Here is a 24,254-nt window from a genome sequence, read left to right as displayed (position 1 = left end):
ACCATTCATACCAGGTTTTTCTCCGTGTTGAACCAAAATAGTAGTGACAGCTCACACTCGCCACCTTCAGTGTGGTAGGCAGGCAACTTCTTAGATGCGCACATGTCGTTTTAAGTCATTTTAATTCTGATCGCCGTACTTTGAGTTAAGCAGAACTGTTACCCCCTTTTACAGAGGACGCTGTGAGAGTCTCCTCCTAAACTTTCTCATCAGTTGCCCTCTGCTTTCAGCAGAGTCAAGCTACAGCCAAGGGGGTTTCTTCACTGCTCGTGTGGGAGTCACATCAGATCTTTTTTTTTTTTTTTTTTTTCATTTTTTCGAGACAGGGTTTCTCTCTGTATAGCCCTGGCTGTCCTGGAATTCACTTTGTAGACCAGGCTGGCCTTGAACTCAGAAATCCGCCTGCCTCTGCCTCCCAAGTGCTGGGATTAAAGGTGTGCACCAACACCCGCTCGGTGACATCAGATCTTAATTAGCGTGCCAACTTGAAAATAAAGTAGGTCACTCCCTACCTATAAGAGATACTTCCAGGACTCCTCAGTGGATATCTGAAATCATGGATAGTAATGAACCCTGTATAGACTATTTTCTCTTTACCTATAAACCTAAGATGAAGTTTAACTTATAGATTAAGTTTAAAAAGTTGAGCAGAACAGACATAAATACGTTTGCTAACATTTTTTGTGAGTCGTCCCCCCCATTTTATTGGTAGTTAAAGTATTCAAATGGAAAGATGGGTCATTTGATTTTTTTTTATTTTCTTAGTTGAAGAGTGAATCTAGGTTATTTAGCTTGCAAAATGTGAAGCACTGAACAGTTGCCTTTCAAATGTTGGGTAGATTTTGATGGCTAAAACTATGCTATGATTGATGATCGCCTTCCTTGTGTTAAATCTGCAGATTGACGCTGCCTGGAAGGATTGTGGAAAATGGATCTGAGCAGGGGTCCTATGATGCAGATAAAGGTATGGTTTGGGATCTTAGATTGTGTGTGTGTGTGTGTGTGTGTGTGTGTGTGTTGCTGAAGTTCATTCCCTAGAAGGGGCATTCTCCTAAGGTCCCATTGGGAAACAGTGTGATTCCACCAAAGTTCACTGGGGGAACCATTGAGTTTATTAAGTTATAGAGTAGTGGGTAAGGGGTTTGGGGCAGGAATCTTGGTGATCTTGAAGTAGCCACAGTGGACGATCTGCAGGGCTTCCTCAGGGCTGCGTAGACTGAACTCCCTTCCTTCAGCCTAGATTCTAGCTCTTCCCCCACAACCACCTGCAGTTGGGGCAGAATTGTATCCTACACTGGTTGGGGGTGGGGTTGGCTGCCCTCTCATATTGTGAGGGAAGGTCAATAGTCAGTAGGCTCATCTATGATGACCATTTGTGAGCAGGCCTGCAGAGCGGAAGATGGTGGCAGTTTGACTCCAAGGATGGTACTGTACAACTGCATCTATAGGTCTAGATGTGTTGAGAGGTGTATGTGTATAGGTTGCTATGTGTGCACACGTGCAAGTGGAAGCCTAAGGACCACCTCTGATGCCATCCTGAGGAATGTGTTAGAGACCAGGTTTCTTGCTTGTCAGTTAGGCTAGACTGGCTGGGCAGGAAGCCCTGGGAATATTCTGTCTGTCTCCCCGCTGGAGGATGATGCACATGTACCTCTGCATCTTACGCTTTCATTTGGGCTCTGGGAATGAAACTCAGGTCCTCCTGCCTGTGTGGCACATGCTTTACTGACTGAGCCATAGGCCCAGTCTTGGATAGGATTCGGTGGATTCCTTATGTTATGGTGCCCAAATGGTAGTAGTCTCTAAAGATACCATGGGGACTTTAAGAGATGTCTAGCAATTGCTGTATGCTGTATAACTTTTTTTAATGTTTAGTGCCTATTATCTATGGATTTTTGACAGGTAGCAGTTTTCTCAGTCTTTTAAAGAATTGTTCAATAATCTTTAAATTTGAATCAAAAGTTCTAGTTTAATTTTCTGTAGCACATGTTTAAAGTAAACATCAACTTGAAATGATTGGTTTTAAAATGGATGGATGGTTTAAAGCTTTTGAATGAAAACTTTCTTAAAGTTTTCAAATTTAGATTTTAATAACAGATAGATGAGAAATTATGCATGGAAGAATGTAAGAGTAATTGGATTTTTCTTTTTTCTTTTCTTTTCTTTTTTTTTTTTTTTGGTTTTTCAAGACAGGGTTTCTCTGTATAGCCCTGGCTGTCCTGGAACTCACTTTGTAGACCAGGCTGGCCTCGAACTCAGAAATTCGCCTGCCTCTGCCTCCCGAGTGCTGGGATCAAAGGCGTGCGCCACCAAGCCCGGCATAATTGGATTTTCTATTCATGATTGACAAGCCCCCATTTTAAGCTAGCCACAAAACCCAGGAATTTTACTCAGGGTAGCTGTGGGGGCCAGCAAGGTAGCTCAGTGGGTGAAGGTGCTTGTCTAGCAAACTTGGTAACCCGAATTTAGTTCCCAGCGCCCCTGTAAAGAAAGGTAAAGGAAGAAACTGACTGAGCAGAGCTGTGCTCAGACTGCCACACATGAATTATAGCACAGCCTGTCACATCCCCCTGCCCCATGCATGCAGAGTAGAATTTTTTTTTTTATTTAAAAAAAGTAGCTTGTGTACACTCTTACGTAATTTATTTAGTAACTCTTGAGAGCTAGGGTGAGGGGCTGGGGAGAAGAGACTAAAGAAACCTGATTAAACTCTCACTCGTAATGATGTGATAATGAAGTCTAAGGTAGCTGCTATCCTAGCTGTGGATAAGACAATGAAATTATCAAACTCTATGGCTGCAGAGATAGCTCGGCTGTTCAGAGCATATACTGCTGTTACAGAGGACCACAGTTTTTGGTTTTCAGTACACAGAGGCTTACAGTTGCTCTAAGTCCAGCTTCAGGGGTTCTGACGCCCTCTTGTGGCTTCTGCGGGCACTTGTACTCATACACACATAATTTATAAAATAAACCCTAAAAAGCAAAACAAAGCTGTAAAGTACTTAGAGAGACTATCGGGGCGTCTGGGTTGGGTTGTATTTGATATATTGGATTGCATGTCAGTATGATGGAAGAGGGAAATGTTTAACACAGTGGACTGGAAATGGGCATACACACTTGTAATCCTGGTGCTCAGGAACCTAAGGTAGGAGCATAGTTTCATGTGGGTTTGAGGCTAGCCAGGGCTACATTGCAAAGCTGTCTCAAAAAAAGTAAAAACATCTCTAGAGATATTAAGGAAATTATGAAGCTATAATTGAATTGCTTTGATAGAGTTTTAAAACCATTGCTACTCTGTGGATTAGGTATCCTGATGTCCCCCATATTTTGTCAGTAACTGTCGGTCAGTACAGTCACCTCCTCGGCCCCTGACTTGGAGAAACTCTTTGAGCTTGGATATTTTGACTAGGTTAAGATGGTATTAAGTGATACTAAAGCTTTCTGTGGTTTGAACACAGTAATTTCTGATCAAAGAGACAACTTTGAAAAAGCCTCTTGTAAGACTTTTTCTTGATTTGTAGTTACTAAATCTATATAATAAGGGCAAAATTTTGGAATCCCTTAAGGAATTATGTTTTTTTTTTTTAATAATCGAGTTAAAATGTTTCATTGGTGTGTATTCATTGCAGATGGTGTTAGGATTCCTGAAAACATGTCTCAGTGTAGTTTGCATTTCCTTGTTGACTACTTTTTTCATGTGTTTATTTGCCATTTGGTTGGGTTGGTTGTTTTTGTCTACTTTGTGTGTCTGTGTGTTTGTAGGTGGTGTGTCCCTAGTTTGTGTTTGTGTATATGCATGTGGCTGTAGACAAGAGGATTGACTTTGGGGTTCTTGCTTTATTATAGTCTACCTAATGAGATAAGGCCTTTCACTGAACTTGGCGCTAGGCTCTTGTGGCTTCAGCTTGGCCAGCAAACCCTAGGGGTTCTGTCTCCATTTCCTCAGCACTGGGGCGATAGGTATTTGATGTTGTGCTCAGTTTGTTGAATATGTAGAATATAGAGATTGAAACTTAGATCCTTACGGTTATGTGAGAAATGCTGCCAACTGAGCCATTTTTTCCAGCCTGGCCTGAGTATTTTTTGTTTTGAGCTCTTTACATGTGGATATTAATTCTCTTCAGGTGTATAGTTTGTTGGCTATCCTGGCCAATTCAAGCTGCAGGGTGGCCTTTCTTGTGATGGGCAAAAGCTCTGCTCTAGAAACCTCATAGACTACTCAGGCTGCTGACCCTCCAGGTGCTGGAGCAACCAGTCTCCCTGTCTGAGGAGCCCCAGGGTCAGGCCTTGCCCCACTCAGACTTCCCTAATGGCTATCTCAGCCCCTGATGGCAGGAGAGTGGCCAGGTTTTGTCCTACAGAAAAGAAATTCCACTAATACCTGAGTTTGCCCCAAGATGGGGCCACATAATCCCTCCAATCCCAGGCCATCCTGGAAAGCTCTGCTACCCCCATCCCCATCCCCACCTTGGCCTTCCCCGCCTCTAGAAACCCTATTTAAATCCCATCTTCTGCTGGGTTCGATGTTGCCACCCTCCTGGGTTTTTCCTCCTGGTGAATCTCTTGTGTGATTTTGTGGTATTCCTTGGCTCCTGACTACCAAGATACCTTTCCCTTACGAGCTGTAACACTTGTGTTGGAGAAACCTTTCCTCCCCTGGGGCAGAGCTGTAGCACTTCCATTGGAAGCCTGTCCCTTCAGAGCTGTAACACTTACCTAGTTAACAAAGGGTTTCCTTAGAATTATGTATTACCTGTACTTACATTTCCTTATATGTACTTATGAAGTCTGAATATTTTAATCTGTCTAACTGTACAACAATTTCTTTTAAAGGAATTTTTACCATTCGATTGCCCAAGGAAACTCCTGGCCAACATTTTGAGGGGCTGAACATGTTAACTGCTCTTCTGGCCCCAAGAAAATCCAGGTCTGCCAAGCCACTTGTGGAAGAAATAGGTATGTTTCCTGTTGTAGGGAGGAAACGAGGGTAAGGAAGAACTCTCATGGTAATTTGTGTTTCTAGGAAAGAGACCTGGGGATAGGAAGTCAGAGGAAAATGTTTCAAGTGAAGAAAATGAAAAGGGAAAGTTCAAGTGTCCTGAGAAGATAGCTCATCTGATATCACAGTTCAAAGACAGGACCAGGATGTGTAGACCAGTCACGGTTTTCTCTATTATTAAAACATTCTGCCTTGCCAGAGTGTATAGTTGAAAAGGCTACATGATAAGAATGTTTGCTCTGTCACGAGCTGTAGTGTTCATTTATTTCTGATACTCTGGGATTAGTTTCCTCTAATCTTGTCACGCTCTCCCCAGGTTCTGTACCCGATCTTCCCTAGATCCCCAGTACCCTTCCCCTTTGCCTGACTGTGAGTTGCTTACATAATTACTCCCAGAGTGTGTGTTCCTTTTTGTCTGGCTTCTTACATTCAGTGTTCTTATGAGGTGTATCTGTGTTAAAACATGAGTCCATGTATCACTTCGAGTTTATCTATACCTCCTACTGTGGTGAACATGTGGGGTGCTTCCACTTTTTGGCCATTGCGATCTGCAGGGCTGTGACTATTCTTGTCTGGGCCTTCGGTACACAAATGCAGGCATTTTCCCTGTAGCAACTTCTTTCTCTCATTGTACCTAGACATCTCGGGACTTTGAGTGATAAACTAATGTATAACACGTTTAGGTGCTTCCGGGATTTCTGAGGAAGGAGCTGAGGATGAGGATGAAGAGTTTGACTGGGAAATCGAGCAGACTCCTTATGAAGAGGTCTCAGAAAGTACTCTGCGATCACAGTGTCACTATGGATTTGGAAACTTGCGGGCTGGTGTGGTTCAGCGGTTACAGGTATGCTGTCCTGGAAGACTGTGCCACGTAGGGTGTTTCAACTTCATTTCTGCTTACCCGGGGCACCTTTAAAGGAAGATCATGGAAGGAGACATAGTTAGAGCCTGTAGCAAGGTACGTGTATGTAAGGATCATGCAGTTGTCCATTCCTTCCATGACCAGCTTTATGCTGTCCTTAGGGAAGGTTCCATCTAGGATGGGGCTGACTCTCCTGAATATGAATAGACCTCTCTCCTGGTGCTCCTGGTCATCCTTAAGGAAGTAGGATGCTTCTGAGGAATGGAGGTCACACACTAGGGTATGAGACAGCTTCTGTTGCACATGTACAGACAGAATTTTCCAGTGAGGATGGGCCTGTGAGCTTTCTTATGCTTGGGGGCCTGCATATATGTGTGTGTGTATATACACACACACACACACACACACACACACACACACACACACACACACATATATACATATACACACATACATACATACATACATACATTCTCTTCTCTCTCTCTCTCTCTCTCTCTCTCTCTCTCTCACTCTCTCTCTCACACACACACATACACACATACACACACACACACACACACACACACACACACACACACACACACAAACTATTCCCCCTGCTTCATCCTTTCCTGGGATTATAGGTATATACCTCCTCTAGGTTGTGTTTTGATAAAATTGTTAGTTCTTGGTGCGCACAGTAGGTACTATATTCTGTTTATTCTTGGTGGAAGTCACATGTAATCTCATTTGGATACTTGCGGTTTTGCAGAGTTTGGGGTCTTAGATTTTCTCTGAGCAATGCTTAATTTGGAGGGTGTATCTGAGTCTCTCAAGAAAAAGTCAGAAGTTGACATTCTGTTCATATTTCTGCTTTCACTTATGTTTGGGATACTGCGATAATCACTGGCCACATATAAGTAGTTCTCTCTTGGTAAAGTGGTGAAAATGTCATGAGATACTGGACACATAAGAGAAAATTCTGAAAAGTGTAGGACACTATAAACACCTGCCCTTGAAACACCAAAGTTACTTTCAAGATTCTTACACGAGGGCAAAATTGGCATTTACTCAGCAGCAAATAAGTCAAAGGAATATGTCTGTCTAAAAGCTCAGACACTTTTCTGCAGAATGTGGTCTGTCTGTGTTTTTCTCTGCCACTCCAGTCCCTTGTTTTTCTGCTGATGTGTCAGGTGTTTAGAACAGAGTCAGCTTTGTGGCATCTGTGACAGAAACCGCAGTGAGTTTCACTAGTTATGTGGCCAAGAGCTAGTTTGTGGTCATTTTATTTGTGGCTGGCCTGTCCAGAGCTGTGAATGGAGGCCAGTAAGTGTCATACGGCTAAGTTCAGAATCTCCATTCAGGTTAAAAGTATCCCAGACACTGGTAACATCCAGTCCAGATGCATGTGACCACCTTGAAGGGTTTCTCCTGGCTTAGAAGATGCTGGAGGACCATAGGTCAGGTGAGAGAGACCGAGTCCCTTTTAGGTCAGAAGTTTTTGTATTTATTGAAAATCATTTATAAGTAATTTAGGTTACTTTGTAAGCCAACATTTTTATGAAATACTCTTGGTTTTTGATACAGGGTCTTACTTATTCTAGGCCATCCTGGAACTCACTACATAGCTGAGTCTGGCCTTGAATTCCTGGTTCTCTTGCCTTCCCTTCTCAAGTCCCAGAAGCACAGACATATATCACTACACCTAGCTTTTATTGTCAAAAGTGGTAATTTAAGTTATATATACTCTTGAGGTAACATGGTGTCTCAGTACGTGTATGCAGGTAGTACCTACATACATGTAGTGTCTTTCTGAATTGTGTGACTAAAGCATCAAATACCTAAATATCTGTCACTTCCTTAGAAAGTGAACTGTCAATCTAGTTAGGATCTCTGTATATCCCTCTGTGATTGGTTACATCTCTTCTTTCCCCATCAGAAATGCTGTCTGTTTATTTAGCTTAACTGTCTAAAATTGCTAAACTCTTTTTCACACTTCAATAGAATGAATATTACTTTCCTTAAAAAATCCTCATTCCCTTAATTTAGAAAGAAAATGCCACCCAAGCAAGGGACTCCAGGGCTTTATAATGTGAGTAGTGTGCTGCTGGCCGCAGAGGCTTGTCACTGCACAGAACACTGCGAGCCTAGGGCTCTGAGAATGCCCAGCTTCCAAACATGTTTAATTTGGCACCAAAACCTGATCTGAAACAACATAGGTTTTGTTCTGGTCGTTCCCCTCCCCTTCCCTGTTTGAGACGAGTTTTTACTTTATAGCTCTGGCTGGTCTGGAACTCAGAATGTAAATCAGGCTAGCCTTGAACTTTTGGTAATCCTTCTGTCTCAGTATCTCCAGTGATAAAATGACAGCAGTGAATCACCACACCTAGCTGGCTCTCCCAGTATGTTTTAAATTACTTACTTTAAAAATTTACTGTGATGATGTTTATGTATGTGTGTATGACTCATGCATGTGAGTGTGGGTGTGTTTGTGTTACAGCATGTATGTGGTGGTCAGAAGTTAACTTTCAGGATTTATTCGCCTTACACCATGGGTTCCAGGGTCCTACTCAGGTTGACAGCTGCTGCTGTGATAAAATACTGTGACCGAAGGCAACTTAGGGAAGGCAGAGTTTATTTGACTTACGGTTCTAGAGGGAGGGTCTTTGATTGTGGGAAAGTTGTGGCATGGTGGCAGGAACAGGAGGCAGGGTAATCACATGTTATCCACACACAGGAAAGCAGAGAGAGGGAACTAGACATGGGAAGAGGTGTTTTCTCTCTACACTCTTAAAGTTTCCTCTCACAAGACTCCAGATCCATAATGTATCCAAACAACAATACTCGGCTATTGACCAAGTATTCGTGTGTGAGCCTATGGGGGGACATTGGCCATTCAAACCATCACACGAGGCAAGTGCTTTTACCATCTGAGCCATCTCTCCAGTCCTCTGTATATTTTTAAAGCGATTTTAAACTACATACTTAGTGTATGTGTCTGAATTATTGCTGAAGTGCTTGGATAGAGAGTGCTGCCCCAGCCTTTTAACACACACTGTAAATAAAACAGTGTGTTCTCGAATACCTTTGCAGTCCAGAGAGAGCCGGAAGGCTGAAGCCACAGTCTGGGAATTGATATGGAACTGTTCTGAGTACTGAGTCAGCCCAACAATACTGGTTCCTTGGGCATCTTTACTGTTGCATGTGTATTTTTTTTTTTTTTAACCAGGAAACAAAGCCAGTAAAAGGCTTTAAATAAGTGGGATTTTCTTACGAATTAAATTTGAGGGATTAATCAGACTTTTAGAAGTCCTAGTAAGGTCGGTGTGTTTTCTCAGAATCTTACATAACTGCTATTACTTGCAGAGCTCTGTGTTTATAGGTGCTCTGTTTGTGAAAGCCACATCAAGTGGCTAAAAAATGACCCTGTAACGTTAACAGTGTTCATTAGTGAAGAAGCTATAGATGTTCCTAAAAGAACAATCATCTTATAATATCATTAAAAAATGGCTTTTCTAGTACTATGTTGTCTCACAATTTTAGTTTCTCTAGCCTTTGGGTCAACACACAGCCAAAACATTTGTTCACTAGTAGAATGCCAGTATCTCCCCACTCTTCTGAAATGAAAATAGTTTTGTTTTCTCTGATGACAAAGGCAATGTACTCATAAAAAAAAAAAAATAGTAGTACAAAGGAAAAGTCAGTATTTCCCACACCCAGATAATGTCTTCGGTGAATAACTTAACTATTTATAAAAACATAATCCTGTCTTCTTCTAATCAGATTTGTTTGCAAACTTCTTCATTTTATCTGATAATAAAAATATTTTTGCTGAAGCAAAGTCTCCTTCACTAACCCCCACCTTCCGCTTTCCATGTACACACACACACACACACACACACACACACACACACACCCGCTTTCTTTCCTTTTTTGAAATCTCTGCCAGCCACCAGGGTGCCTTTGGAAAACTGCCCTGGCTGCTCAGAGTCAGGGCTGCACAACAAGCTGTTGGCACTGGTGGCTGCCAGCAGTCTCAATCCTGGAGTCTCTGGGCGCCACCCCAGCCAGCTCCGGGGACAGCCTCAGTTGCAGGATGCCAGGCCTTCTGGCCTGTGCTTTCCTTTGGCTGCTTCAGGGACTCTGAGATCTTTGTTTTCAGGAGACACGCTGGCCAGATGTGCACACAGTTCATTCTCTTTCCGGATGGGGTCCTGTTTGATCTGTAATGTAAGTGAACACAAGCATGGCTTAAATCCTCCTCGACCTTTTCCTGGCAGTGTTCATCTTCAGATTGCTCAGGCAACTAGTGCCACAGCTATTCTGAAACAGAAAGGGCAATGTTTTTCTCTTCCTTTCCCATGGCTGATTGATGCCTCAGACTTTTTCTTCTTCTGTGGTGCTGAGGATTGAATCCAGGACCATGTGCATGCTAAAGAAGTGCTCTACCACCAGCCATGTCTTTCTTTAGATTCCAGTCTGACTCTGCATTAGCTTCCCATTGTTCTTATTACAGTACCATGTAGGAGGAAGTTGTGTGGGGAAAGATTCTGCTTCATGTTTTCTGTACATCATGATAGGGAAGGCATGCCAGAGCAGCTCATTCATGGTGATGAGAATGTGCAGCGGAGGCTGCTCACCTCACAGGACCAGGAAGCTGTATAAGACAGGAAGTAGGGAGCGGTAATAAACCCTTAAGGACCTGCTTCCAGGAACCTACTTCTTTCTACCAGCTAAGCCCATCTTCTGAGGTGTCCCCAAAGTGTGCTGCCCCATGGGGAACACATAAGTGTGCAGAGCTCATGAAGGCCCTTCACTAGTGTCCAGTTTGAGCCGAGCTGTGGAAGTTAGACACACAGAACAATGCCGGTGGAGTTTGCCCAGCTGGAAATAGCTAGGTGGTGTGAGACCTATCTGTTGTATTGCTGTGGTGGCCTCGAGTCATAAGACTAGAGGAGAGCATAAGCAAGGCTGAAGAGAGTTACTTTCATATATTCTAGTTCACTCCCATGAGATTGGGTATTTTATCTGTGTGCTCATTACTGGGTCTGTATTCCAGCAAGCAGACTGGTCCACAGCCTCTGTGCACTATGCACTCAGCAAATGATTTCCCTTCTGACTGCCCGGTTAGGGTTACTATTGCTGTGACCATGACCAAAAACAAGTTGGTGAGGAAACGGTTCTTTTGGATTATACTTCTGCATCTTAGTCTGTCATTGAAGGAAGTCTGGACAGGAACTCAAGCAGGGCAGGAACCTGGAGGCAGGAGCTGCTGAGAGGCCATGGAGGGGTGCTGCTTACTGGCTTGTTGCTCATATCTTCTCAGCCGACTTTCTTAGAGAACCCAGGACCACAGCCTATGGATAGTACCTCCCACATAAAGGGCTGTCCCTCACCCCCATCAACCACTAATTGTGAAAGTGCCTTACTGGCTTGCCTATAGCCCAGTTGTGTGGAGGCACTTTCTCAGTTAAGGTTTCCTCCTCTATGGTGACTGTAATTTAACCATCACACACACACTGAGTGCAGTGAAAGAGAAGGTGGACCAGACCCAACCTCATGAAGCATTCTATGGGAAGGCAGGCAGTCATGTAGACAACAGATAAGCTAATGGCAGTAGTAATAGGAAGAAGACAGAACGGTATGTGAGACTGGGGACTGTTTAGGTCAGGATGCCCAGAGGTGACCCCTCGGAGAATGTGACACACATGGGATGGATGATAGTGAGAAGGATACCATAAATGCAGAGAGTCAGAGAGGAGTCTGAGATGAATGTTTCATAAATGGAAAGAAATGTAGTACATGGGCAAGCTTGGCTTGATGATACAGAGCTAGGAGTGTGGGTTCAGAGAGTACATGCACCCACTGAAATACAGTTTTCTGTCAGTCCTCACTGATCATAGTCCCTTCACGACCTTAAGTCTATTCCGGTGTGATAATTAATTGTTCTGTCTACCTCCCCCAGCCCCCCCCCCCCAACACACTCATACTTTAATTGGTGTTGGCAGGTAAGGAGTCTGAAAGAGAAGGGGATTGTGTTCCTAGTAGGAAGTCAGTAACAGGGAACAGCCATGAAACAGGAAGAGAAATTTGACATTAGTGGGTATATTTAGCCCTGGATTGTATCGTTTAATACTGTGGCACCAAATGCTGCCCCCTCCCCAAGAAAATATTAAAGATATCTATGTGGTTACCCATCCTGTGAAGATTTTACATTACACGGGAAGAAGTAATTTGCAACTGTGATTAAAGCTAATGTTGGCATGCCTTTTATATGTGGGTCCCCTTCCGTCATGGAGGGAGGAGGAAAGGCCTGGTGACCAGAGGAGCTGGGGGAGGGGTGGCACCATCCCTTGGATTTGCAGTCCAAGGAAAGGACATGGCCCCATGGTAGTGTGCTACCAAGGCAGCCGTGGACTCACTCTGCTGCTTCTCCTCCTGAGGCTGTGGTCCACGTGTGCCCTCGCCTGTGGCTGGAGTTGGGATGTCAGTGAGGAAACTGAGGGAGGGAAGGAGGGAGAGCGACCTGATGCTGCACCATGGAGGAGATGCTCTGCTGGATCCAACTCCAGACGGCAGGCCTTCCCATGGCAACCCTGCTGCATGCTTGTCAGGCTCTTTGCATCATGAATATGCTGTTTCAATTTGTTATGAACCACATAAACTCAAGGGCTGCCCCAAGACTCTGAACTACTATTTATAATAGGATTCTTATAGGAAAATGCATTCCAGGTGCTCAGAAATTAAATTGCGTAAGAACTTTGGAATGTAAATTTTATCTTTGTGGACAGGCATTTGTCTGGTTATTGCTTCAAATGTTTGTATGTGAAAGTATTAAGATATTCTGGTTGGTATAGTGGCTTCCAAAAAGGTCACTGGATCCCTTCGTTGTATTTGAATGTACTTTGGTTAAGACCTACATGCTTAGTGGTAACAAAGAGTTTATTTTGATTTTAAAGCTACATATTTCTTTATTTTGTGTGAGTATGTGTGCCTATATTCATGCCATGGTGTACGGGCAGAGGTCAGAAAGCAGTTTTGGGGTGTCAGTTCCTTCCTTCCACCATGTGGGTCCTGGGGGTTGAACTCAGTCAGGTTACCCACTGGGCCATTTCTCTGGCCCAAGAACTTTTTTAAATTTGGAAACTTTGGTTACATAGGGAGGCTGTGCTAGTCTGACTCCCCACAGCTTACTGCAGTTTTAGGTGCATTCAGGCCACCAGCTTTACTGTGCTGTGAAGAGAAGTGAAGGGATCGCTTAAGGTCCTAGACAAACTCCAGAGGCAGCTCTGCGCTGTCCCTCTTGCCTTTCCCACATATCTGGCTCAGTTCACTGCTGTCCGTTGTGCTTACATCTTCCTCAGGTTACTGCTTGACTTCTTCCTGCTCAGATCCTTAGGTTTCTTCCAGGCCTGTGCTCATACCTGGAGAGGAAATAGGTGGAATGGACACAAACGAGAGCCACAGTTTGGGGGATGGTTTAAATTCTTTAAAATTCTTTATTGGGTTAATAAAATTATGATAAAATTTAATGATAAATGAAAAATGATAAGTAAAAAGTAATGAAAAATTTAAAATGTACAAGTGGAAGTCAGAGGACAGCTTCATGGAGTTGGTCTATCTCTATGTGGCTTCCAGGAATTGAACTCGGGTCATCAGGCCTGCATGACAAACACATTTACGCAGTAGACTGTACAGGATTTCATTTGCATGATCTGTTGTGATTCTGAGACCAGCTGAGCTAGCCAGGAGGAAGAAAGGCAAGTGTCTCTGTAGCTGCAGAGATATGCTCAGAGCCTCCTGTCTTTAGGAGCTGAAAGATCTCTAGCACTGAACAGGGAAGTGACTGGAGAATTAAATGTTCCTGCATGTTTGTGAGGGTTTATTCAATTCTGCTTTAGTGTCAAAAGTTTTAAATAAATAAGTGTATGTGTATGCATGCAGCATGTATATAGAGCCATGATGACAACTTCTGGTAATTGTTTCTCTCCTCATACTGTATAGGTTCCACAGATACTGATAATCAGGCTTGGTGGCAAGCACCCATGATCCTTTGTGTTAAATGTTAATATCCTTAATAGATGCTGGTCAGTTTGTCTTATGGGTTAAATGAGATGATTTATTTGGAACTTTCTAATAGTACAGAATAGTGGATTTGTGGGGTTGGTTGGTTTGTTTGATTGTTGGGTTTTTGTACTTTGCTAAGTCTCACTGTAGCTCTGGCTGGCTTGGATCTTGCTATGTAGGACAGGCTGGCCTTGAACTCAGAGATCCTCCTACCTCTGCCACCCAAGTGCTGGGAGCCAAGGCATGTTCCACCACGCCTGTCTTAAATGTTTGTTAGATAAGAGTTTAAATATTATGAGTGTCTCATACTTTAGTGATCAGACAGGTCTTCCAGCTTTCCCTCCTCCCTTCCCTATATTTGATTTTTAAAAACTAAAAATTTGAGAGAGAGTTCATTCTTGTTCTGGTGTTTTTAGGATGAACTGAGTGAGGTTATCGATATTAAGGATCCAGATTTCACTCCTGCGATGGAACGGAGGCAGAAACGCCTGGCTGCTGAGTTGGCCAAATTTGATCCAGATCATTATCTGTGAGTATGAACTTTTATGACAGTTAAATAAGTTAGTTACTTTATACTTCTTTAATTTTTTTCAGAATCTTTGAGCATGTATGTGTGTGTGTATATGTGTGTGTGTGTTTATGTAGTTATGTGTGCATGTGGAGGCCAAACCTCGACAATGGGTGACTTCTTCAATCACTCTTTGCCTTATTACCTGAATCAGAGCCTCTCACTGAATCCAGAGCTCACCCATTTAGCCAGGGTGAGCTAAATGTCCATCCCTGGCCAGTGAGCTCTAAGAATCCATCTATCTCCGTCTTCCCTACATTGTCATGTCTGGCTTTTTATTTAGGTGCTGGGAATCGAGCTTGTATTTGCATGGCAAGCGTTCTACTGAGTGATCCATCTTCCCAGCCTCTCAGTGTACTAGACATACTTTTAGATTGTGGAATTAGTGAAGACACTAACCCTAGATGATTTAACCTACCCTGTAATGGCTGTACATGTGTGACCTCTGTAAACTTGCTACTAAATTTATACTAGCAACCGAGACCTCATTTTTATTTTAACTTTTTATAGATTCTTTGTGAATTTCACATCATGTATCCCAATCCTACTCATATCCCAGTTCCTTCATTCCTACCTCTGCTCTTGCAACCTCCTCCCCCAAAACAAACAAACAAACAAAACCCCAAAACCAAACCAAAACAAAAAATCCATTGTGGAAGCTGTAGTGTGTCACAGTATGTCCCACAGCATACCCTTTTGTCCACACTTCTTTACTTGCAAATGTTCATTGCAATGAGTCATTGGTCTGGTTTGAGGCCTCTGTCTTCTGCTACACCATCAATACTGGATCCTCACTGGAACTTCTCTCAGATATCCTCTTGTTGCCCTGTGTCATGGAGACCCTACAGTTTTGGATCTGCGGGACCAGCCCTTCATGTACTTTTGTTTTGCAGTTTGTAGATGGGGTAGATGCTGGGGTGGGCTAACTCAAATTCCTGGATCTGGGTTTGGGTGATAGTTCAGCTGGTCAGTCACCCACACCACGGGGATGAGCTCTCTGGCACTGCTCTGTCTACCTTACCCATTGCTGCAGCTAGCAAGGGGCAGAGCCAGCTCTCCCACTCCCATGCCTGTGCCAGCAGGGTCAGCTCTGCTGTGACGTCCATGTGAGGTGCAGGGCCTGCTCTCCTGAGGGCTGCAGCAGGTGAGGGGCTGGGACAGTGCTCCCATTCATGCCCTCAGGCTGGCTCACTCTCTGCAACCCCTGTAACCAGCTGTACTGGGCTGCCCAGGTGAGGTGCCGGGCCCACTTGCAATGGAGAACTCTTAATAAACCCTTTAGCACAACCTGTGGGTCATGACACTTTTTGGGGTCACATATCAGATATTCTGCATATCAGATTTTTGTATTAAAATTCACAATAGTAGCAAAATTACAGGTACGAAGTAACATCGAAATAATTTTATGCTTGGGGATCACCACAACATGAGGAACTGTATTAAGGGGTCCCAGTATTAGGAAGGCTGAGAACCAATGCTTTAATGGTTTCCTTGCCATGCTTAAAACATCAAATTTATAAGAATACTTTTTCAAGTAGAATTTCTGTCATGGTTATTTGTGTATATAACTGAATATGTCTTGCTTTCCATAAGAATCCAGATCTACGTGTGCTATATTTCTGGCTAGCCTAGGACCTCCCTAGAAGGTTTATCTGCCACTAGTTGCAGTGACCAGATAGGTCCTCTGTGCTAGGGTACCAGTAGAACCTAATCAGAGTTGTGCTGTATTTTCCACCTGTACCTGCTGTGCCCTTTGCTGCAATCAGAACTGTATTTGGGTAAGGGACTTAATAAAACAGAGATGTGCTGTCTCTTATTAGCCAGATAACAGCACATTTTTGCATTTTTCACTGGACCTCTGAATACCTGACTCTTTGAGGGTGTGTAGAGAATGAGTGTATTTCATATGTTGATGTGACGCTCTTTTGTTATTTCTCCCAGGTAATTTCACATTGTTACCCATATACATAATCACCACTTTCCAGTATTTTGTACTGTGTTTTCAGCTTATCATGTCCCCTCATAGGGTTATTTCACAAGGAGGAAAAGAGGTGAAGGGACTTGCCCAAGGTCACACTACTGTTAAGTGGATGGGTAGGATTTGAAAAGAGGCTTCCTTTGTCACCATGTGTTTCCGTTTAAGGTACACTGCTCCGCTCTAACTGCCATTGCTCCTGTGATTAACATTCTCTCTCCTGTGACCCAGTGGGATACTAATTGGAATAGCAGAAGTGAATCTTGTGATGTGCAAATGGAATGAGTGATGTGTGGTGATGAATGGCTAAGCATCCTAAGGGAAGCCAGGGAAGAGTGGGCTGTGCTATACTGTGGAGGACATCTGAGAGACTCCGCTCCATTTAGACTGCCATTTCTAATTACTTTTATCTCTTCAATGGTGGTTTTAAAGGTCCACTGAAGAGTAATTTGAAGAAACCCATTTAGAATCATGCTGAATATTTAAAGTAGAAATTTCCCTTGTCAGCAAATTTCTCAGCCAGTCTGAAAACAGAATGAGCTTTCGAAGGCTGAAATTTTAAGTGGGAGATAGCTTAATTAGAAGAACTGTCGAGAAGAATGTTTGCGACCCAAGAAGATTCGGGTATTGGAATTTATAGTTGGCAGCATGATAGTCTAAGCAGCCTGTTTCCTCCATCTTTTGTGCTTTTGTATCCAGAAGTTTATTTTCTTTAAATAACTTTAAGCTGCATTAATTAATGTACTGGGGTTACAACAGGTATGGAGATCAGAGAGCGACATGTGGGATTCAAATCTCCCGCTGGCTGTGGGTTCCAGGGAAGGAGTTCAGGTTGTCGGGCTTGGCAAGTGTCTCTGGCCACTGAACCATTTCGCTGGGCCCAGAAGCTCATCTCCTTAATAGTTTGAGTAGAATGGTTTTGCCATTTCTTTTTTCTTTTTCTTTTTTTTTTTTTTTTTTGGTTTTGCAAGACAGGGTTTCTCTGTGTAGCCCTGGCTGTCCTGGAACTCACTTTGTAGACCAGGCTGGCCTCGAACTCAGAAATCCGCCCGACTCTGCCTCCTGAGTGCTGGGATTAAAGGCATGCGCCATCATGCCCGGCTTGTTTTGCCATTTCTTAAGGAGTGGTTCTCAGAGGAGTGATGGCTACAGGTTCCAAAAGGGCTTCAAGAAAACAAATGTGATTTTAGCCTACACAGAACAGAGTTGAGCCAGCTGCCTATAAAGAGGGATTTATACATTTCAAAGTAACATCTATCTGCTTTGGGGTTATGACTGTTTTGAAATCTGTTGTAAAATAGAGATCTAATGTGGTTTGATTGTTATATTAGCATGTCCTGCAGCCAATGGAGTGCCGTGTGTGGTGATCTGTAAACCTCGTTATTTCTGATTATTCTCTTTGACACCATTTGTTCCTTTTAGACATGATTTTAGAAATTTTAAATTTTATTTATTATCAATAGTGTGTATGAATAAAAGTGTACCATGTCATCAGATGACATTTTCAGGATTTGGTCCTCTTTCCAGCATGGGTTCCAGGTGTCAAACTCGGGTCACCAGGCTTGGGTGGCAAGTTTTTACTGTGAGCCTTTTGCAGACTTGGATGTTATTTTTACACTAAAGTCTGCAGACAGCATCTTGAAGTATTCCGTAGTAGTCTTTCACCTTTATACATGGCCAAATATTTGTATTTCTTTTCCTGAAGATATTGTTTTTTTTTTCCCCTTCCTACATTTGTTTTTGATTCGTGGGGGAATTTTTATCATAACCAATTTATGAAATCTTGCTTATTTCTTTGGTGAGAACAGGAGAAGGATTTAATCAACATTTTAAACATCTGTGAGATCATGAAAAAACAAAAATGATCCAAGCCTTTTTTGGAATACTATTTTAAGCTGTGGTAGATTTTCATTAGGAGTTTGTTGAAAAGGCTGACACATTGATCTGTTTGTTTGCCTTTTTGGTTTTGTTTTGTTTTTTGGATGCATTGAGTAGATTGCAGCTAGCATTTGGAAGACTGGAACGGGTGGCTTTCTATTCAACACTCTTAAGTAGAAAGGAACATTGGATAAAACGTCAGACTTGTTATTTTGTTTGTGTGTGTGCTGGTACAACAAGCATTTGTTTGAAAGTTTCCTGCAGGTTCCAAGAATAGCACTTGAATGTGACAGATGTCTACACTCATGTCACTTTCTTTTTTTTTTTTTTTTTTTTTTCCTTTTTTTTTTTTTTTTTTTTGGTTTTTTGGTTTTTTGAGACAGGGTTTCTCTGTGTAGCCCTAACTGTCCTGGAATTCACTTTGTAGACCAGGCTGGCCTGGAACTCAGAAATTCGCCCGCCTCTGCCTCCCAAGTGCTGGGATTAAAGGTGTGCGCCACCACGTCTGGCCCCCTCATGTCACTTTCATTCCAGTCAGGAGGTCGGCATATCTGGTGGAGGGCCATTGTCTTAGCTAGGGTTTCATTGCTGTGAAGAGACACCATGACCAAGGCAACTCTTAAAAGGGTAAACATTTAATTGAGGCTGGTTTATAGATTTAATCCATTATCATCATGACAGGAAGCATGGCAGAATGCATGAAGGAGCAGAGTTCTACATTATGATCTGAAGGCAGCCAGGAGACTGTCTTCAGCAGACAGCCAGGAGGAGGCTTTCTTCCATGTTGGGTAGAGCTTGAACATAGGAGGAGACCTTAAAACCTGCGTCACAAGGCCACATCTCCTCCAATAAGGCCACACCTCCCAACAGTACCACTTCTCAGAGGCCAAACATATTTAAACCACCACAGCTATGAAGAAACAAGTTCAAGTTTTAGAGAGGGCCTGGCATCCTACAGAAGTCTGTTAGTATTCACTACTGTTACTTGGGGTAGAACATAGTGATGCACACCTTTAATCCCAGCACTTGGGAGGTAGATGCAGATGGAACTCTGTGAGTTTGAGTCCAGCCTGGTCTACAGAGTGAGTTCCAGGACAGCTAAGGCTACATAGAGAGATCCTGTCTCCCCCTAAGCCCCCAAACAAAACAGAAACAGAAAGCAAGCAAGCCGAGGTGCGTCTTTGGCATCTTTGTCTCACACAGTCAATCCTAAAGCTGTGCTTGTGCTACGTCTCTCTTTGATTTCCTCTACTTCACATTTCTGGCCCTCTTCTCACATGGCTTCCTATAGCCTTCTGACCACCCTACAGCCTTCTGTGGGCTTCAGCAGATCTGTCAACTGTGAGGCCAGCAGCATGATAGCTGATGCTCTCCTGTCTGCACCCATGCTTGGTGCTCCACAGACAGTGGAGCAGCCTCTGACTCCTGAGCATGACGGCAAACATTCTCTGCGATGTGGACCCTGCTATTTCTGTCAGTTCGGTTCTGCCTCTTCTTGCCTGTGCTTTTTACACAGGCAACAGCTGATGCTTGCGTTTCCCCTGCTTCTCGTGTGCTTCTAACACATGCTGCCCTTTTGCTAGCTTGTTCCTCCTGCATCATTACAAGATACCTCACCTTCGCGCTGTGCTCAGACATCACTTTCAGAGACCTTCATCCTTTGGCTGGGTGAGGATGCCCTCCTCAGTGGCTCCTCGATGTACCCACTCCCCTCAAACCACATTGTGTTCTAAACTTCCATGTTTGTGTCCTTGGTTCTGATTAAATAGTGGAGACCTCATGGCAGGTTTAATCTTTTCCTTTTTCTTTGTTGTTATGTGTGTGTGGAGGACATTTGGTGAATTCAGTGACGTTTAAAAATGTGAAAATAATTGATTATGGAAAGCAGATGGTTAGTAGGTCATGAATCATATTCATGTAACTCTTAGTTTATAGACAGTGTAAAGAGTAAGCCATTAGTGGGCCTGATGGTGCTGGCCTACAGTCCAAGGTATGCTGGAGGCTAGTGAGGACTATAAGGAGCAAGTTTAAGGTTTAGAGAACATCACAAATTCAAGGCCTGCCTGAGCTATGGTGTGAGTTCAAAGCCAGCCTAGGCAACTTAGTGAGACTATCCCAAAAATAAAAATAAAAAGCAGGCCCAACATGCATGAAACATGAGGTTCAATCTTCAGTACAATACAAAAATGTAAAACAGAATAACCCATCCCACTTTAGATTATTGGAATGGTATCTGAGAATGTTTACTCAGAATAAGTTTATTGTTTTGGAAGGTTTTATTTTGGACCATAGGATGGGCTTATACATGTTACGCCATGCACGTGGAAGTCAGGCTAGCTCGTGGGAGGGAGTCAGTTCTACCATATGGATGCTACAACAAACTCAGGCTTAGGGCAGGTATGCATAGCCTCTGAGCCATCTGACCAGCCTTCGTACTGGTTTTTTCTTTTCTTTCTTTCTTTCTTTCTTTTTTTTTTTTAAATCTTCACCAAGATATATCACCTTTCCAGGCTCAGGCAGTGATGCTAGAAGGAGTAGAAGGCATCATGGATGCAAATGCTCCATCCAGGAGACTCCGGTGTACTTTCCCCAAGAATACTTGTCTTCAACTTGAAAGGCAAGATCACGTGATTTCTGAGTGTGCCCTCTAAAAAAGAGCTAGAGGTGTACTTTAAATGTCCTTTTATTTTTCTAGTTAAATTTGAGAAAGTACAGAAAACCTCCAAAGAATGGGGTTTTCTGGTATCTACAAAGGTTGTTTTCATCAAATTAAAACCAAGGAACTGTTACGATTAACATAGCTTAATAAAGTAGCATTTTAGTAGAAAGTATTCACACTGAATAGTGTGTTTCAGTGTGTGAGTGTGTGTCTCAGTCTCTTTGTGGAAATGTGGAAATTCAGAATCCTGAATTACATGCTCATGTTTGCTTTTTTTTTTTTTCCTGCTGAGTCTGAAAGACATTTCTTTTATCTTAACATTGCTCAAACCTGTGCTACTCACAAACCTGGTGTCAGTTCTAGAGGGCAGTGTGGTCAGTGTAGGATGAGAGCTCAGGGTAGGACAGCTCTTCCAGTGCTTTCTGTGTAGAGGGTCAGCAATGACTAAGGCCCCTTTTGTTAGGTGCTTACTGTTTGCTTTATGGGATTAGTAACCATAAGGAAAGTCAGCACCACACTCAGTTTTTTTCTCAGATTGTGAATTGAATTGGTGTCGTCTCTATTTCTGTGCAAATGTGATAACTTAAGATTCGAGAGAAAGCCAGTGCAATCTGATTGAGCAAGCCCATTCCTTCTTGAGCAGAGCTGACTTCTTTGAAGATGAGGCAGTTGAGCAGATTTTGAAGTACAGTCCTTGGTGGAACGATGCACATGCAGAAATGGTGGCCTCTTTGGGAAAGAGCCAAGAGCAAGGGGATGCTGCTGCGTTAGGTAAGAAACTCAACATTAGCATCATTTGTGATTTTAAAACTCTCATGGTTGCGCCAAGCCACTGCCCTTCGTGTTGTGTGGCATATAATTTTAATTGTCCTTCACTGTGAAAATGGGGTTTTTGATAGCTAATTCTGCCTCTTGTCTTTGCCTTTCTTTGCTGGTAGATTTGAACTGTAAGGTACCATAGAATTCCACAGTAAATCACTCAGCTTATTTTTGTTGGAAAATCCTTATGAACTAGATCTTAGACTCAGTAGAGTCCTTTTAAGTTTAAATTGAGTATGAGTGAGAGAGACCCAGACTCACTCCCGCTCTAGTGAGAGTTGGATGTGGCCTCCTCAGTTGATCCATGGGTTAGGGATGAGGAAGCCAGGAGAGCTGTCTTCCTTCATGTTTCCAGAACATGGTAGAACAGTTGGTACTGGAGACTGCTGAGGAGAGGATTTTACAGGCCACAGGAGGTGACTGAGCACAAGCATTAGCCAGTGTGACTGTACTGCTTTGTGCACTTGGCAGCTCGCAGGGGCGCACCCACCCAGGAGCTATCTTAGATCCGCAAATGGAAAGCATCCACACATGCCTTGACTAATTCAAAGACTGAGCACTCTTAACCCTTCCCCTGCTATCCCAGGCCATTGGGGAAGTGGCCAGTGGCCACTTACCCGAAAACTCACATGACTGGTTGGCTTTATCTCCTGCTGCTACTGCATCCCCTTCTTCCCCCAGTCTTCCTACTCAAGTGTCCTGCCCCATGCCCAGCCATTGGCCACTGGCATCTTTATTGATAGATCAGAAACCAACTGGGCACAAGGACCTTCAGCATCTGGATGTGCAGATTCAAAGCATTAACACCAATCTCCAACAACCCAGAGTCCTTTCTTGGGTGTATATCTTCTCATCATGGGCTCCAATACAAGCTGATTGTTCTAAGTCTGTATAGTAGAGTAGTAATGGTTTCAGTTAGATCAGAGCAGGAGGCCTACATTGTCTGATAGGCTGATTTGGCTTTTCTTTATATACTAAAATTGAATTTTAGCATTCAATGAAAGGAATATGTAGGTAAGAACCTATATTCTAAAGATTTTAAGTTGAATATAAACCTCCCCTCCCCAAGTTCCTCCCCCTAAATTCAGTTACCATTAAAATTTCTAAGTGTATTTAAAATTAACTTAGGTTTGTGTTGACCATCAAACCCAGTGTTTTATCTATGCTGAACACATGTTTTACCCTCCAGCTGTATTCCCAGCCTGGGGTGTTTTTAAAGCACACATACCACATGTAAAAGGTTCTGTGGCCCTGTTCTTGCCATCTTTGCTTTGGATTGTACTGTGAGGTTGAAAATCTCCGACATGAGCATACACAGATCACTTAACTTGTCTTGCTTGAAAACCACTGACTGTTGTCCTTTGCAGTATCTCTCTCATGCTTGGGGAACATTTGGACTCTCCTGCTGGCAGGCATTTGGGGTTTGGTTTACTCCTCTCACTGGTAGTACAGGAGCCTTTCTCACACTCAGTCTGGCGAAGTAGCTATGGTGTCTTATGCACCAATTCCTAAAAATTGTCCTCAGGCTGTCCTGTCCAGTCACCTGCTGCCTGCTCTGTTAGACTTTAGGTAATTTCCACCAGAGTGGAAAATTGCCATTGTAACTTTAGAAACTAGACTATTGATTCTGAGTATGGATGCGTGTGCCATTGTTTCTAGCATGCTCTGGGGTAGCATTTGATGTGTGCTTAAGAAACCTTTGACTCCTTCCCAGCTAACAGACTTACAGATGGAACAGGGCTCACACCATCTACTTAGGTAGAGTCTTCAGTAGGTCTCAAGAAGTTTGCTCCAAAGGTCAGACGCTTTCTCCAGTTTCTAGAGTGTGTTGGTGAGGTAAGCTGGTGGCTGTGTAGTTGAGTTTTCTCTCCACCAGAGTGAGCTAGTTGCCCTGAAATCAGAAGACAGCCTTCCCGTTGACTTCAGTTCTAGCTTGCTCTCCTTTAATCAATGGCACTGTGTTCTGAGGTCAGTTCTCCATGTCAGCAGTGCATTGAGTTAGAGCTTCTGTAATTTTAGCAGACTGAGCCAGTTCTCTGTCCTTTAAACTGCTGCTTCCAGACCCTTTATTTGACCTGTGGCTTGAAGCCAGGCTGGTGGTTCAGGCAGGCAGTCTGCTCTGCCATTATGGTGATTCATTCTAAAAGTCACCTTTTAAAACAGCAAGGGTGTGTGATCTGAGGTGGAAGAGCTTGAGCTGTATTGAGCAGAAAGGATCTCCTCCATTTTGCCAGGTGTAAGGTTAAGCATGGGCAGGGCATAGCTGAGTGGGAGTCTTGTGTTTAGCGTCTCTACTCTGTGCAGGCCGAGTGATGGCAGCTTGGGTTGCTGTAGAAGTCTTCTGCCTGCCTCAGAGCTGCCAGCAGGATTGAATGATGCCATGTGTGGGAAAGCTCACTGCACTGTGAGGTTAGAGATGATTGTTAGAGAGTGAACTGATGGCAG

The 24,254-nt window shown here is 43.3% G+C and overlaps 1 protein-coding gene across 1 annotated transcript in view; it reads left to right on the top strand.

Annotated features, from left to right (window-relative positions):
- Window positions 1–24,254, top strand: part of Shq1 (SHQ1, H/ACA ribonucleoprotein assembly factor) — a 99,727-nt gene that overhangs the window by 511 nt on the left and 74,962 nt on the right. The window contains exons 2-6 of the mRNA XM_021190983.2: window positions 900–964; window positions 4,834–4,956; window positions 5,683–5,843; window positions 14,327–14,439; window positions 21,634–21,761. Coding sequence (XP_021046642.1) covers window positions 900–964; window positions 4,834–4,956; window positions 5,683–5,843; window positions 14,327–14,439; window positions 21,634–21,761 — 590 coding nt within the window. The remainder of the gene's footprint in view (window positions 1–899; window positions 965–4,833; window positions 4,957–5,682; window positions 5,844–14,326; window positions 14,440–21,633; window positions 21,762–24,254) is intronic.

Source organism: Mus pahari, chromosome 2 (assembly GCF_900095145.1).
Source record: "Mus pahari chromosome 2, PAHARI_EIJ_v1.1, whole genome shotgun sequence".
In the NCBI taxonomy this organism is placed as follows: domain Eukaryota; kingdom Metazoa; phylum Chordata; class Mammalia; order Rodentia; family Muridae; genus Mus; species Mus pahari.
This window is presented reverse-complemented; position numbering and strand designations above follow the sequence as displayed.